The sequence below is a fragment of the Anomalospiza imberbis genome, chromosome 26 (assembly GCF_031753505.1).
Source record: "Anomalospiza imberbis isolate Cuckoo-Finch-1a 21T00152 chromosome 26, ASM3175350v1, whole genome shotgun sequence".
Lineage (NCBI taxonomy): Eukaryota > Metazoa > Chordata > Aves > Passeriformes > Viduidae > Anomalospiza > Anomalospiza imberbis.
In genome coordinates, this window is record NC_089706.1 from 5,154,937 (window position 1) to 5,170,588 (window position 15,652).

The following is a 15,652-nucleotide window of genomic DNA, read 5'->3' on the forward strand; positions in this document are numbered from 1 at the left end:
GGATACAGGATAGGGATGGGAATAAAGAGGGGCATGAAGATGGGGGTGGGGAAGAAGCTGGGAGGGAGAGTGGGATGAGGATAAAGATGGGATGGGGATAGGAACGGAGATGGGGAGGGGCGTGGAGAGGGGAGTGGGGACGGGCTGGGACAGGAATGAGGATGGGGTCGGACGTAGGGCTGGGGCTGGGGAGGGAAATGAGCACGGGGCCAGGGCTGGGACGGGAGATGGGGCCGGGGTGGGACACGGGACCGGGCTGGGGTCGGACCCGGGCCGGGGCCGGGGTAGAGGATGGAGCCGGGGCTGGGGTCGGACATGGGGCCGGGCTGGGGTGGGCACGGACCGGTGCCGGTGCCGGTGCCGGTGCCGGGGCCGGGGCCGGGGCCGGGGCCGGTGCCGGTGCCGGTGCCGGGGCCGGTGCCGGGGCCGGTGCCGGTGCCGGTGCCGGGGCCGGGGCCGGTGCCGGGGCCGGGGCCGGTGCCGGGGCCGGGGCCGGGGCCGGGGCCGGGCCGGGGCCGGGCGGGTTAAGCCGCGCGCTGCCGCCATTGGCGGAGCGCAGCGCGGCCGCAGCCAATGGGGACGGGCCGTGCGCACCGGGCCTGCCCCAGACCCCGTCCCGGGGCGGATCGGGGCGGTGCAGCCGCCTTCGGGTCGGGTCGGAACCGTTCGGCTGCATTCGGGCCGGGCTCGGCTCTGCTCGGCTGAGCTCGGCGAGGATCGGCCGCGTTCGGGCCGGGCTCGGCTCTGCTCGGCTGAGCTCGGCGAGGTTCGGCCCGGCCCGGTTCGGCCTGCTTGGTTCGGAGCGGCCCGCTCGGCTTCCTTCGGCCTCGCTCGGCTTCAGCTCGTCTCTGTTCGGCTTCTCTCGGTTCGGTTCGGCTCCGCTTGACTCTCTTCGGTTCGGTTCGTCTGGGCCCGGCCCTGCCCGGTCGCCGCCGCACCGGGCCCGGTAACGCTCCGACCCCATTCCCGGTCCAGGCCCGAGGCCAGCCCCGGTAACGCCCGGGGAGGAAGGGGGGAGGGAGGGAGCGAGCATCCTCCGCCGCTCTGTCCGCAGCACGGCCGGGACCGGGGGCGATATCCTGGCCGGGGGGGCAGGCAGGAGCCCCGGGCCAGGCGTGCCCCGGGTGGGCCGTGACAGTGGGGACATGTCGTGACAGTGGAGACAGAGCCGCCCCGCACCGTGCCCTGGTGGGCAGTGACCCAGGGACACCCTGTGACACCAGGACCGAACCCCACAAGCCGTGACGCTGAGGGAGCACCGGGGCACAAAGCCATTCCATGTCGTGACACCGGGGGACCACAGCTACCCCAGGCAGTGACACTGGGTGCACACCAGGGCACTTGATGACAGCGCGGTGACACCGAGCACCCCGCACCGTGGCACCAGGTGAGCAGCCAGATCGGCAGGTGCTGTGACACCAGGGGCACCCTGCGCCTGGCATGTGCTGTCACACTGCGTGACCAAACCACCCTGTGCCGTGACTCCTGGGTGAGCCTGAGCCTGGCACGTGCTGTGACACTGGCAGACCAAAGCCAGCCTGGACTGTGACAAGCGATCAACCAGCCTGGCACCTGCCACTGGGTGACCAAAGCCACCTTGGACTGTGATACCAAGTGACCAAGCCTCTGCACCATGACAGCTGGTGAACCCTCAACCTGGCGCTTGCCGTGACACCGTGTGACTGAAAGCCACCCTGTGCTGTGACACTGGGTGACCAAGCCACTCCACATCGTGACACCATGTGACTGAAGCCCCCCCCCAACTCTCCACGCTGCGTTGTCCCCGTCATGCCACCACCCTGTCCCCCCTGCGTGGCCATGCGTGTCCCCACGGTGCCGCTGTCCCTGCTGCTGGCGCTGTCCCTGCTGTCCCCCTGGGGGTCTGCGGGAGGGAGCTGCCCCCCGCGCTGTGTCTGCGCCTCCAACCTGCTGAGCTGCTCGCAGGCCAACCTGAGCGTGGTGCCGGCGCCGCTGCCGCGCTTCACCGCCGTGCTGGACTTGAGCCACAACAACGTGACGCGGTTGCGCGCGGACTGGGCGCCGGCGCGGCTGCCGCACCTGCACGCGCTGCTGCTGAGCCACAACGGGCTGGCCTTCGTGTCCACCGAGGCCTTCGCCCACGTGCCGCGCCTGCGCCACCTCGACCTGTCCTCCAACCGCCTGCGGACGCTGGACGAGAACCTGTTCAGCGACCTGGGCGAGCTGGAGGTGCTGCTGCTGTACAACAACGAGATCGCCACGGTGGATCGCACGGCCTTCGAGAACCTGGGCCGGCTGCGTAAGCTCTACCTGGGACAGAACCGCATCGCCCGCTTCCCGCTGGAGCTGCTCCGGGAGGGCACCCGGCTGCCGCAGCTGGCGCTGCTGGACCTGTCGGCCAACCGGCTGCGGGCCGTGCCCGCGGGCGAGCTGCAGGCGCTGCCCGCCTGGCTGCGCGACCGCCTCTACCTGCACAACAACCCCCTGGCCTGCGACTGCCTGCTCTTCCAGCTGCTGGACCGCGGCCGCCGCCGCCACCTCAGCGCCGTGGAGGATTTCCAGGATGAGCTGCGCTGCCTCCTGCCCGGAGCGACCGCTCACGTCAAGATCCTGGAGCTGGCGGGCAAGCCGCCTCTCAACTGCAGCAAGGCACGGGAGGCCGTGCTGGAGGCGCACCTCGGGGACAGCGTGACGCTGGGCTGTGACAGCCGGTGGCAGGGCGTGCGCAGCCGGCACTGGGTGACTCCGGGCGGGGAGAGGGTGCTGGGGGACGGGGGCAACGGCAGCGTGGTCCTGCTGGCCAACGGCAGCCTTCAGCTGCGGGCGCTGCGCCCTGAGGATGCCGGCACTTACTCCTGCTGGGTGGCCGGACCCCTCCTCAACGAGACCCTCTACGTGGAGCTGCTGGTGCACAACTTCACCCTGCACGGCCCCCACGACACGCTGAACACGGCCTACACCACTCTGGTGGGCTGCATCCTGAGCGTGGTGCTGGTGCTCATCTACCTGTACCTCACCCCGTGCCGCTGCTGCTGCTGCCGTGGCACCGAGAAGCCGCCGGCACCGCGCGACGACAGCATCAACTCCTCGGTGCTGAGCACCACCCCGAACCACGCCGGGGGCACCGGGGAGCCCTGCGCTTCCCACATGGCCTCCAGTGCTGGCACAGGGCAGAACGGCAGGTTCAAGGGCGGGGGGACCCCCCCGCTGCCCGCCCGGCAGGGCCCCAAGGCGCAGAGGAAGGTGTCGGATCCAGACTCGGTGAGTTCCGTCTTCTCCGACACGCCCATCGTGGTGTGAGGGGACACTGTGGGGACAGTCCCCAGGGACGCCCTGTGTCAGCCACTGCAAGCTGTCCCTGGGCAGGAGGGGTAGCCAGACCCCCACTGCTGTGTCCCCAGCTTGGGGGGTCACACCATCACACCCCAGGACTGAGCATCGCTGCTGCCTCCGCCCAAGGTCACTGGCACCATGGGACAGTGAGGGACAAAGATGTGACACACACTTTGGGGACAGTCTCCCACCGTGACCTGTCCCTGGGCAGGAGAGTTGGCCGCACCCCCACCACCATGGTCCCAGCTTTTGGGGGTCCCATGACCAACCCCCAGGACTGAGCATCATCCCACACCCCCACTGAGATCACAAAGGGACCGTGAGGGACACACGGGTGTGAGGAGACACACCATGGGGACAGTCCACCAGGGCACCCTGTGTTCCTACTGCTGCTGTGACCTGTTCCCCATGGACATGCCATGGGCAGAAGGGGTGGCTGGACCCCATCTGCCATGTCCCCAACTTGGGGGGCAACACCATTGCCCCCAGAACGGAGCATCACTGCTGGCCCCACCGAGGTCACTGCGCAACCACAAGGGACAAGGATGTGACACCATGGGGCAGTCCCCCAGTGTCACCTGCCACCAGGCAGGAAGGGTGGCCAGACACCCACCAGCATGTCCCAGCTTTTGGGGGTCCCACCGTCACCCCCCAGGACTGAGCATCATCCCTGAGATCACTGAGGGACTGCGAGGGACAAAGGTGAGAGGGTGTCACACCATGGGGAGTCCCAGGGACATCCTGTGTCCCCACTGCCACTGCAAGCTGTCCCCAGGCTGGACCCCCATCACCGTGTCCCCAGCTTTTGGGGTTCCCACCATCACCCCTCAGGACTGAGCATCATCCCTGGCCCTGCCAAGGTCACCGGAGGACTGCAGTGAGCAAGGGTGGGAGGGGACACGCCAAGGGGACAATCTCCTGCTGTGACCCGTCCCTGGGCAGGAGGGATGACCAGACTCCCACCACCGTGTCCCTCGTTTTTGGGGGGGTCCCACCATTGCCCCTCAGGACTGGGCATCGCTGCTGTGGTCACCACAGGACCACAGGGACAAGTCTCAGTGAGGACAGCGTGGCCACCAACTGCAGGGCATCAGCCCCACCAGGCACTGGAGGACTGAGGGACAGTGGCAGTGGCAGCCATGAGCCCCCCCAGGAGCGGCAGCGCCGGGCAGAACCCCCTCCCTGCAGCCCTGGCCCCCCCATTCCCCCTGCCCCCCTTGGCATGTGCATGGCCAAGCATGAGTCCCCCGGGGAGCATGTGCCACCCCCATGGGGACACCGGGGGTGTGTCAACCCCCTGGGGAACCCCCAACACCTCCTGACCCACCCTGCAACCCACAGCTGCAAACAGAGCCCCGTCCCCCACAGGGGGTGGGACCCGGGGGCTCCTGCACCCCAAAAAGGGGGTGCCCCCCTCCCATGGGTGTCCCCCTGCCAGCCCAGCCTGTGTCTCCCGTGCCCCCACCCCGGACGTTCCACCCCCCTGCACCGGGCAATGCCCACCGATGCCTTGGCCAAAATAAATGTGTTTCCCTCGTACCTGTGCAACCTTCACCCGCTTTTGGGGGGCTCCCAGGGGTGTCCCCTTGCTGCGGTGGGGGTGGGTTGGGGACAGGGTGACACTTGCTGGGGGACCCCCCGGGGTGAGGCTGGGTGGGGGGCCCTGCTGCCCTGCCTGCCCCCATCTGGGGTGCAGGGGGGTGAGGTGGGGGGTCACCCCGGTCACCCCAGTGTGCCCATCCCAGTGTCCCTCTGACCCCGACACGCTGTGCTGGGAGGGGGTTCTGGGCACCCCTCTATGGCCAGCCCTGTGCTCACCCCAGCACCCCAGTGACCCGACTGACACCCCTAGCGCCTCAATGACCCTTATGGTGCCCCGCCTGTCCCCCCAGCACCCCAAAGACTCCCTATGGTCCCCAGTACCTGTCCTTTAACCCCCCCAGCACCCTAATAACCCTCCATGGTCCCCAGGACCTACCTGCTGTACTGAGGCCACCCCCAAGCAATTCACTGATCTCCCCACCCCCTTAATGACCCCACTGTTCCCCTAAGTCCCCAAAGACCCTCTATGGTCCCCTGTACCCTCCTAGCACCCCAATGAACCCCACCTGTCTCCCGAGCACCCCAAAAACCTCCTGTGGTCCCCAGTATGCCGCCATCCAGTGACTTCACTGAGCCTCCCAGCACCCCAATGACCCCATTTACCACCACCCAGCACCCCAGCCAACTCCCAGAATCTCAGTGACCCCATTGACCATCTCCCAGCCCCCCAAAGACCCTTATGGGGCCCTGCCCACCCTGCAGCACCCCGAAGACCCCCTCTAGTCCCCAGGAAGCCCCCCAGCACCCCAATGGTGCCCTCAGCCTCCCAGAGACCCTTATGAACCCCTGCCCAGCTCCACAGCCCCCCCAGCACCCCAAAGACCTCCTTTGCTCCTCAGTAACCCTCCACAGCCCCCCCAAACGAGCCCCCCAGTACCCCACTGGCCCCTCAACACTCTTAACTCCAGTGACCCCTTCCAGCTCCCCAGTGACACTCCCCCAGCCCCACAATAACTCCCCACGGTCCCCAGTATCCCCCTGCCCCTTTGAGCCCCCCCATCCCCCTAACCCACAGACCCCCAGCACCCTCTTTCCCCCATCCCCCACTACACAACTCTTTTTTTTTTCTCTTTGTTTTTTTTGTTTTTTTTTTTTACAAAAAGAACAAAAACAGCAACAACCTTTTCTTATAAATATCCGCGGCCGACGGGGCCCCGGGAGGTCCGGGGGGGGGTCCCCAGTGCCGCCCCCCCTCCCGAGGCTGATTTAGCAGCAAGAGAACAGAACTGAGAGTTTTGAGGTATTTTCTGGAAGTTTGGGATTTTTCCTTCGTGTTTCCTTGGGATGTTTTTTTCCCCCTTCATCGGTTTTCTGGCGTTTCCCGGTGGGGAGGACACAGGGGGGCCCCCGGTGACCCCTCCGTTAATGGGCTTTGGACTGCAGGGGGGACAGGGGACGAGTCAGCCCTGGGGGGCAACCCTGGGGACAGGGGACCCGCGGGGACTCTCCACAGGCTTAGGGGATCCCCACGGTGTCCCCGGGGTTGGGGAGGCGGACACCCCCTCAGGGTGTCCCCCACCAGGCCAGGATGTCCCGGTGCTTTTCCCCCTCCGGACCATGGTGTCCCCCCCAGCACGGGGCATCCCTCAGGGCACAGTGACCCCAGTCCCAGTGTTCCCAGTCCCAGCGTTCCCACTGACCCTCAGGAGGGGTCCCCCCTGCTTCACCACCCACCCCACCCCCCAGCCCTACCTTCAGGGCGCTCCTCTTCTCCTCGAATCCCAGGGGCGTCCCCGGCTTCTTCCTGCGGATGGAGCCCCCCGAGCCGGAGCTCCCGGAGCCGGGGGGGGCCGGGGGACCGGGCAGGGGGGGCGCGGCTTTGGCCTTCAGGGTTCGGCAATAGGTGGCCGCGTTCTTGCGCTTCTTCACCTCATCCTCGGAGAGCCCCCGGGGGGGCCCCCCCAGCCCGTGCAGCGGCGGCGTTTGGGGGTCCAGGGCAGCGGGGGGGGCACGGCAGGGCTGGCCGGGGGGCACTCGGCGCACCCGCGGGGTCCCGTTGAGGATGGCGATGGAGGGCGAAGCCGGGGGGGCGAGTTTCGTCTTGCCGGGGGGAGCCAAGCCCTGATTTTTGCCCTTGGCGCTGTCCCCCAAACAGGTCCGTTTGTAGGGGGGGCTGCCGGCCGTGAGGGGGGGCTGCCAGGGCCGGGGCTCCGCGTCCATCCCGCCGGGCGCCTCCCGTGCCCGGGGCGATTTGCTGGCCTTGCTGGGGGGCAGTTTGCTGAAGGAGGGTGAGGGGGTGTTGGCGGGGAGGGGAGAGGTGATGGACTGCGTGCCCCCTCCCCCGCACTCGGGCTGGCTGCAGGCGGCCGCCGCCGGGGGGGACCCCACGGTGTAGGTGAGGCTGGTGGGGACCCGGCACCCCCCGGCCGCCGAGAGGGTCCGGAGGGGCGGCGAAGGGGCTGCAGGGCCGTAAAGGGGAGCAGCGGGGCTGGGAGGGGCTGCGGGGAGGTGAAGAGGGGGGACGACGGCTGGAGGGATCTTCCTGTGGGAAGGGAGGGGGCGGGTGAGATGGGGAATCCTCAAAACTCCCGCTCCCAACCACATCCCTCTGCTTCATCCTCTCCAAATCCCCATTCCATCCCTCCAGCCCCACCCTGTCCTCCCCAGTTCAGGTGTGGAAAGGTGAGATGGGACCTCTCCAAATCGCCATTCCCATCCCTCCAGCCCCACCCTGTCCTCCCCAGTTCAGGTGTGGAAAGGTGAGATGGGACCTCTCCAAATCGCCATTCCATCCCTCCAGCCCCACCCTGTCCTCCCCAGTTCAGGTGTGGAAAGGTGAGATGGGACCTCTCCAAATCCCCATTCCCATCCCTCCAGCCCCACCTTGTCCTCCCCAGTTCAAGTGTGGAAAGGTGAGATGGGACCCCCCACAAATCCTCCCTCCCACCCCTGCATCCCCACCTTGTCGCCCCGAGTTTGGATGGGAGGGGGTGAAACAGGTCATCCCCCCAAATCTCCATTACACCCCAATTCAGGTGAGGAGGGGGTGAACAGAACCCGCCCCTCCAATCTCTGCTCTCAGTCCTGCATCCCCACCTGATCTTTCCCAGTTTGGGTGAGAAGGCGATGAAATGGGACCACTCAAATCCCCACTCCCATCTTTGTCCCCCACAGTTCTTCCTGATTCAGGTAGGGAGGGGATCCCAAATCCCTGCTCCCATCCCTCCATCCCCACCTTATCCTCATCAGTTTGGATCAGAGTGGGGTGAAATGAGACCCCCTCCAGCTTCCCACTCGCATCCCTGCACCCCCACCTTACCCCGCTCACTTTGAATGGGGGGCGGGTGCAACAAGACCCCCCCAAATCCCCAATCCCTTCCTCCCCCCCAATCCCAACACCATGCTGGGACCCCAAACCCGAGGCCTTGTCCCCTGGGCCCCCCTCACCTCCACCTGTGCGCGCTGAGGTGCTGCTCCAGCATGGAGCCCAGCGCGGCGCAGAACCGGTCCAGCCGTCGGTCAAACACGTAACAGCCCGGGGTCACCAGGCGGCTCCCGAAGGTGCAGAACTGGGGGGGCACCGTGCCAGGGTCACTGCAGCCCCCCCACACCCCCACCTCAACCACCCACCCAGCACAGAGCCGGGGAAAGGACACGTGGATGGGTCGCTGGTGGAGCTGGGGGTCCCTGCCCCACTCTGGGGTCTCACATGGGTGGGTCGCTGGTGGAGCTGGGGGTCCCTGCCCCACTCTGGGGTCCCCTCACTCACCGCCTGAGGCCGTGGTGGGCGCACTGGGGTCCGGGGGGGCTCCTCGCCCCCCTCCTCCTCGCTCTCCTCGCTGGACACGCGGCTGCCCGCCTTGGGCAGGGGGAGGGGGAAGCCTCCCATGCTCCCCTCCCCAGAGGTGGCCGGAGCATCCTCAGGGTCACTGGCAGAGGAAAGTCGGGCCCTGCATCGGAGAGGAAGTTTTGGGGTGCTCCATAATTGGGGAGTCACTGTGAGACAATACCCTCCCCACAAATCCCCACTTCTAATCCCTACAATGTGCTCCCCAATTCAGGTGGGGAGAGATCAGACCCCCCCCAAAATCCCTGCTTCCATCCACCTCCCCTCCCAGTTCAGGTGCAGAGGGGCTGAGACAGGACCCCCCAATTCTGCGCTCACATTCCTGCTTCCATCCACCTCCCCTCCCAGTTCAGGTGCAGAGGGGCTGAGACAGGACCCCCCAATTCTGCGCTCACATTCCTGCTGCCCTGCCACACCCCCCAGTGCAGGTGGGAAAAGGTGAGATGGGACCCCAAAAACCCAGCTCCCAGCCACATCCTCCCTTAAATTCAGCTGGGGAGGGGGTGAGACAGGACTCCCCAAATCCCTGCTCCCATCCACATCCCCCCAATTTCAGCCGGTGACACGGGACCCCACAAATCACTGCTCCAAACCACATCCCCCCAGTTTCAGCTGGTGACATGGGACCCCACAAATCACTGCTCCAAACCACATCCCCCCAGTTTCAGCTGGTGACATGGGACCCCACAAATCACTGCTCCAAACCACATCCCCCCAGTTCAGCTGGTGACATGGGACCCCACAAATCACTGCTCCAAACCACATCCCCCCAGTTCAGCTGGGGAGGGGGTGAGATGGACCCCCCCAAACCCCCACTCCCATTCCTGCCCTTTCAATGCATCCCCCCCAGTTCAGGTGGGGAAAGGTGAGAGGAGACCCCCTCCCACATCCATGGGGTACTCACCTGGGGGGATGCAAGCAGTGGGACAGCCTGGCTCGGCAGGGAGGGGTACTGGGGGGCTGCAGCAGTGAGGGGGTGTCCTGCAGGGCAGGGTGCAGTGGGTCCTTCTCAGGGGGGCTCCTGTCTTTCGGGGGGTCCCCTCGGCGGGTGCTGGCCTTGAGCTCGGCCACCAGCACATCGAAATCCTTGGCCCGACCCTGCACCTCCCGGCGCTGGTGAACCGAGTGGATCTGGGTGACAGCAGGGAGGGGCTCAGGATCCCCCAAAACACCCAGGCTGGGATATTGGGGTGTCCCCTCCCCGTTTCCCACTACCTTGCAGGTCAGCAGGCGGGTGCAGAGCTTGTTGGTGTCGGGGTTCCGCACCCCACACTGCCGGTTCAGGTCACACTCCTTACCTGGGGGGACATGGAGGCAGAGGGTGCTGGGGAGTGCTGGGGGGGCACCCCAACACCCCCCACCAGGGCTGGGCATGGAACACCCACTCCTCAGAGCAGCTCTGAGTGGGGGACACAGCCCCCTCCGCCCCTGAGAAGTTTTGAAGGGGTAGGGGGGGTCACCATGTGCTGCTCCCTCCCCTTTTTGCTCCTCTGAAGGGTGAGCCCCCCCACCTTTTTTTGCTGCTTCCCTGGAGTGACCCCCCCATTTTCATCTGGGTCCTGCTAATGGCCTTGCTGTCCCCTGGGAGGGTCTGTGGGCACAGCAGCAATTGGCTCTGGTATTTTGGGGGCAGGAGGGCACATGTTTGACTCCTGTATTTTGGGGAATATATGTCTAAATCCCATCTTTGGGGGGGGGCACACATCCAAACTCCATATTTTGGGGTGGCACACACATTTGACACACATATTTTGGGGTGATACACAATTGACCCCCACATTTGGGAGGGGCATGTGTTATACCCCCATATTTTGGGAGGGACAACACATTTGGCCCCCATATTTTGGGGGGGATATGTGTCCAGCCTCCATATTTTGGGGTGACACATGTCCAACCCCTGTATTTCAGGGTGACACATGCCCAACCCCCATATTTTTTTGGGGGGACATGTGTTCAACCCCCACATTTTCAGAGGATACACATTTGACCCCCGTATTTTAGAGGGACACACGTTTCACCCACATATTTTGGGGAGAACATGTGTTTAACCCCTATATCTTCGGGACCATGCATTTAACACCCATATTTTGGGGTGACACATGTGACCCCCATATTTTGGAGGTATACACATCCAAACCCCATATTTTTGGGGCGACATATATTCAACCCCTCTATTCTGGGGGACACGTATTCAACCCCCATATTTTGGGGGGGAATGCACATTTGACCCCCATATTTTTGGGCGTCACATATCCAATTCTCACGTTTTTTGTGGGGGACACAAGTTCAATCCCCATATGGGGGACACGTTTGACCCCCACTTTTGGAGGAGCACGTGCGAATTTGGGGATCCATCCTCAGCTCCCGCTCTTGCTGTGGCCATTCCTTGGGAGCAGTCAAGTGGGGGCCCTAAACCTACAGAATGACCAGAACTGGGGGGAGGGCAGGGACCCCCCCAACAACCCTCCAGTGGGGAGGGGGATGCCACTCCCCTGGTACCTACCCCACTGCTAGACCTGGCCACCGGAATTCCGGCACCAGGAAGTCCCGCTGGGATCATCCGCCCCCACCCATGGCCGGCAAGGAAAGGGGGGACTCACGCGCCAGCTTCCTGTGGGACCTGGGGGGCGGTTTGGGGGCCCCCACATCCTTGTCCCCCGGAGCAGGGATGCTCTCCGGCATGGCCGAATCCCCCCCGACCCCGGCGGGCACCGGGGGCTCTTTGGGTACCGCGGCAGCCGCGGGTTTCCCCAGGGATTCCTTGGAGTTGGTGGGGACGGCTTTGGGGGGCACCTTGATCCCGTGCCCGTCCGGTTTGGGAATGCTGGGAATCTTCTCCAGGTTCACCACGGGCACAAACAAGCTGTGGAGAGAGTTTTGGGGAGGAGGGGTGGCATCAAAGTGACCCCACAAGGGCATCAGGGTCGCCCGTCCCAGCGCTCACCAGAGGTTGTTATCCTTGTCCGTGTGCTCGGGGAGGGGCTGGGCTCTCCCACGGGCACCAGGGTGCTTCTCCTGCAGGGCTTTGGCCATTCCGGGGGTCCTGCCAGGCACCGGCTGCCCGTTCACGGCGACGTGGCACGCGGTGGCACGGGCATAGAGCTTGCTGAGCGGGCCGTGCCGGCGTTCTGCCAGGAGGGATGGGATGGGATGGGATGGGATGGGATGGGATGGGATGGGATGGGATGGGATGGGATGGGATGAAATGAAATGGGATAACCCCACGGTTAGCCCACACCAGAGCTCCCACTGCTGCGAGCCCCCTCCCTGCCTCTAGGCTGTACCCCCACAACCAGCCCTGCTGGCATTCCCGGTGCTGTTCCCAGCACCATGGGGTGGAATAGCCATTCCCCAAATTCCTTGGCTCACCACAGTGCTTCTGGAAGGCCTGGGGTTTCACCACCTGGCTGCAGTGGTTGCAGACCACGAGGTAGAACTCGTCGTGCGCAGGGCAGTGCCCGAAGATGTCCATGTCTGTGGGGAGAGCTCAGTAAGCTGGCACACACCTGGTGCTGCTGGAAGCACTGCAGACAAGGATCCCAGCTCGATGGCTCACACAGCCCCGAAATGCTGGGTTTCACCCCACAGAGGAGCTCACCTTCCTTAATCAGGGTCATGGTGTCCAGTTTCTTGCTGCCACTCTTCCCATTCTCCTCCAGCTCTGACCCTGATCCTGCCAGAGACAAAATCCTGTCAGTGGCTGGCACACGGACGGTCCCGGTGCTCCCACACAGGGCTGGTCCTGGCATTCCTGCTCCTGGAACAATTAAACCAGACAAAATTAGACCAGAGAGACAGATCATCCTGTGAGTGGCATCGCCCTGTGGTGTGTCACCATCTCCAGGGTCCCCATCCTGACAGCCCAGTGCCAGCAGGATGTTCCTGGGGACATCCCAGTATGGGATATGACACCCCTGGGACGTATTTGCCCTGGGATGGATCATCCCTGAGGACACCCTGGTGCTGGGATGGGACACCCTTGGGGACAGCCCCATCCTAGATGGGGTGTAACATCCCTGAGGACACGCCAGTGTGGCACATGACAGCCCTGGCAACACCCTGGTCCCAGGATGTGACACCCTGGGGTCAGCCTGGTTCCCACAGAGCCGTGGCTCCACTGGCTGTGCCTGGGCTCTGTTCTGGGGGCACTGGTGGCCACTGAGCCAGTGGTGATGGTGACCTGGCCAACTGTGCCAAACTGGGTGCCCAGTCCATCCCCAGTCCTATCAGGCCATGCCATACTGGGCACCCAGTTCCATCCAGCTGTGCCATACTGGGTAACCAGTCCTGCCTGCCTGGCCATGCCATACTGGGTAGCCAGTGCCATCTAGCTGTGCCATACTGGGCACCCAGACCCATTCAGATGCACCATCACTGGTGCCCAGTTTGGGGCAGCCAATCCCACTGCTGAGAGCCCACTGGGACACTCCCAAGCTCCCAGTAAGGAGCACCTGGCTCCCAGTGTGCCCTGCCCAGTTCCCAGTGCAGGATATCCCAGTGCCCAGCATGTGATGCCCAGTCCCCCACCTGGAGCTCCCAGTACCTCCTGCCTGGTCTGGGGTAATGGTGGCAACTAATTCCCAGTCCAGGCTCTCCAGTTGCTGCTCTGCTCCCACCAGTGTCCACTGCAGCTGGGACACTTGGAATCCAGGAAGGGGCACCCAATAGCTGGCTCCCCATAACAGGCACAGGGTTCCCAGTGGGCAGACTGGGCTGCCTGGTGCCAGATCGGTGCCCGGTGCTGGGTGCCCAGTTCCTAGTGCAGAGATCCTGCTGCCCAATTCCTGAATCCCAGTGCCCAGTGTGGCTGCCTAGTGCCCAGTTCCCAGTGCAAGCACAGGGTGCCCAGTTCCTGGTGCCCAGTGTCCACTGCAGTTTGCACAACTTTTGTAGGATGCCCCATTCCATTTCTCAGTGCTGGGTCTCCAGTACAGGATGCCCTGTTCCCAGTGCCAAATGCCCAGTGCTGAGTGCCCAGTTCCTGGTACCCAGGTGCCATGCCTGGCTGTGCAGTGCCAGGTATCCAGTCCTGACTCCTGGTGCCAGATGCCTGGTGCTGGATGCCACATTCCCAGAGCAGGAAGTGTCTATTCCCAGTTCCCAGTGCTCAGTGCTGGGTGCCCAGTTCTCAGTACTGGGTGCCAGGTCTGGATGCCCAGTGTAAGGTTCCCAGTACCCAGTTCCTGGTGCCAAGTACCCATTGCAGGATATCCTATTCCCACTGTCTGGTGCCCAGGGCTGGGTGCCCCATTCCTGTTTCTGCATGTTCTGGTGCAGGATGCCACATTCTCAGTGCGTGGTCACCAGTGCTGGGTGCCCAGTCCCCAGTACTGGCTGTCAGGTCTGGATGCCCAGGTCTGAGTACCAGGATCCCAGTGCAGGGTGCCCGTTCCCAGTACCAGGATCCCAGAGCAGGGTGCCCATTCCCAGCACCAGGATCCCAGTGCAGGGTGCCCATTCCCAGTGTCTGGTTCCCAGTGCAGGGTGCCCATTCCCAGTACCAGGATCCCAGTGCAGGGTGCCCATTCCCAGTACCAGGATCCCAGTGCAGGGTGCCCTGTTCCCAGTACCAGGATCCCAGTGCAGGGTGCCCTGTTCCCAGTACCAGGATCCCAGTGCAGGGTGCCCGTTCCCAATGTCTGGTTCCTAGTGCAGGGTGCCCATTCCCAGCACCAGGATCCCAGGGCAGGGTGCCCATTCCCAGTGTCTGGTTCCCAGTGCAGGGTGCCCATTCCCAGTACCAAGATCCCAGAGCAGGGTGCCCATTTCCAGTACCAGGATCCCAGTGCATGGTGCCCATTCCCAGTACCAGGATCCCAGTGCAGGGTGCCCTGTTCCCAGTGTCTGGTTCCCAGTGCAGGGTGCCCATTCCCAGTACCAGGATCCCAGTGCAGGGTGCCCATTCCCAGTACCAGGATCCCAGTGCAGGGTGCCCTGTTCCCAGTGTCTGGTTCCCAGTGCAGGGTGCCCATTCCCAGTACCAGGATCCCAGTGCAGGGTGCCCTGTTCCCAGTGTCTCGTTCCCAGTGCAGGGTTCCCATTCCCAGTACCAGGATCCCAGTGCAGGGTGCCCATTCCCAGTACCAGGATCCCAGTGCAGGTTGCCCATTCCCAGTACCAGGATCCCAGGGCAGGGTGCCCATTCCCAGTACCAGGATCCCAGGGCAGGGTGCCCCATTTCCCAGTGTCTGGTTCCCGGTGCAGGGTGCCAGGTCTGGCTGCCCTGTTCCCAGTGCCAGGTGCTAGTACAGGATGCTTCATTCCAGGTGTCCAGTTCCCAGTGCCAGGGAACATCCTAGGGCATGCCAGGACAACCTGCACCAGAAACTGGGCACTGGGAATCCTACCCTGGGCATCCAGACCCGGCACCCTCTGCTGTGCGCCCAGCTCCCGGTACTGGATGCCAGGTCTCGGTGCCCAGAACAGGGTTCCCAGTGCCCTGTTTCCCACTGTCCAGTGCAGGATGCCCCGTTCCCGGTGCCCCGTTCCCAGAGCAGAACGAGCCGTTCCCGCTGCTCTCGGTTCCCAGCGCCCGGTGGAGGATGCTCCGTTCGCGGTTCCCAGCGCGGGATGCCCCGTTCCCAGTGCCCGGTGCAGGATGCCCTGCTGCCGGTTCCCTGTGCCGGACTCCCCTCTCCCGGTGCCGTTGCCCGCCCGCCGCGCGGCGGCGCTCGGACCGGGGGTCGGCGGGCGCGGCCCCGGTCGCGAAGCCCCCCCCGCCGCCGCCGCCCTCACCGGTGTCGGCGGGCGGCCCGGCCCGCTCCAGCCAGGCGCTCCAGCTCTGCCCCGCGAACTCGTCCAGGCCGGGCACCGGCCGCCGCTCCGCCGCCATCGCCGCCGCCGCCGCCGCGGCACCGCCGCCCCCCCCGCGCCGCCCCCGCCCCGCGCATGCGCCGCGCGCCCCGCCCGCCCCGCGGCACCACGGGCACGGTAGTCCCGGAGCGACCCCCG

At 64.8% G+C, this 15,652-nt stretch overlaps 2 protein-coding genes across 4 annotated transcripts; one reads left to right on the forward strand and one right to left on the reverse strand.

Moving 5' to 3' along the window:
- Window positions 1-664: 664 nt before the first annotated feature.
- On the forward strand, window positions 665-4,850 carry AMIGO1 (adhesion molecule with Ig like domain 1). Its single transcript, XM_068173028.1, has 2 exons — window positions 665-725; window positions 767-4,850. Exon 2 carries the CDS (start codon window positions 1,789-1,791, stop codon window positions 3,277-3,279), a length of 1,491 nt encoding a protein of 496 aa, XP_068029129.1. The 5' UTR covers window positions 665-725; window positions 767-1,788; the 3' UTR covers window positions 3,280-4,850.
- A 1,134-nt stretch (window positions 4,851-5,984) lies between these two features.
- On the reverse strand, window positions 5,985-15,586 carry ATXN7L2 (ataxin 7 like 2). Of its 3 annotated transcripts, none has more exons than XM_068173123.1 (11): window positions 15,437-15,582; window positions 12,300-12,458; window positions 12,071-12,175; window positions 11,646-11,829; window positions 11,302-11,564; window positions 9,917-9,999; window positions 9,606-9,832; window positions 8,624-8,783; window positions 8,302-8,423; window positions 6,607-7,396; window positions 5,985-6,291 (listed from the first exon to the last, which is right to left on the reverse strand). In XM_068173123.1, the coding sequence occupies exons 1-11, from the start codon at window positions 15,531-15,533 to the stop codon at window positions 6,277-6,279; spliced, it is 2,205 nt and encodes a 734-aa protein (XP_068029224.1). In that variant the 5' UTR covers window positions 15,534-15,582; the 3' UTR covers window positions 5,985-6,276. The 3 variants fall into 3 exon arrangements, with proteins under 3 accessions (XP_068029224.1, XP_068029225.1, XP_068029222.1); XM_068173124.1 differs by having other exon boundaries at window positions 5,986-6,291; window positions 8,624-8,804; window positions 12,300-12,374; window positions 15,437-15,586; XM_068173121.1 differs by having other exon boundaries at window positions 5,986-6,291; window positions 8,624-8,804; window positions 15,437-15,581.
- Between the last annotated feature and the right edge of the window lie 66 nt (window positions 15,587-15,652).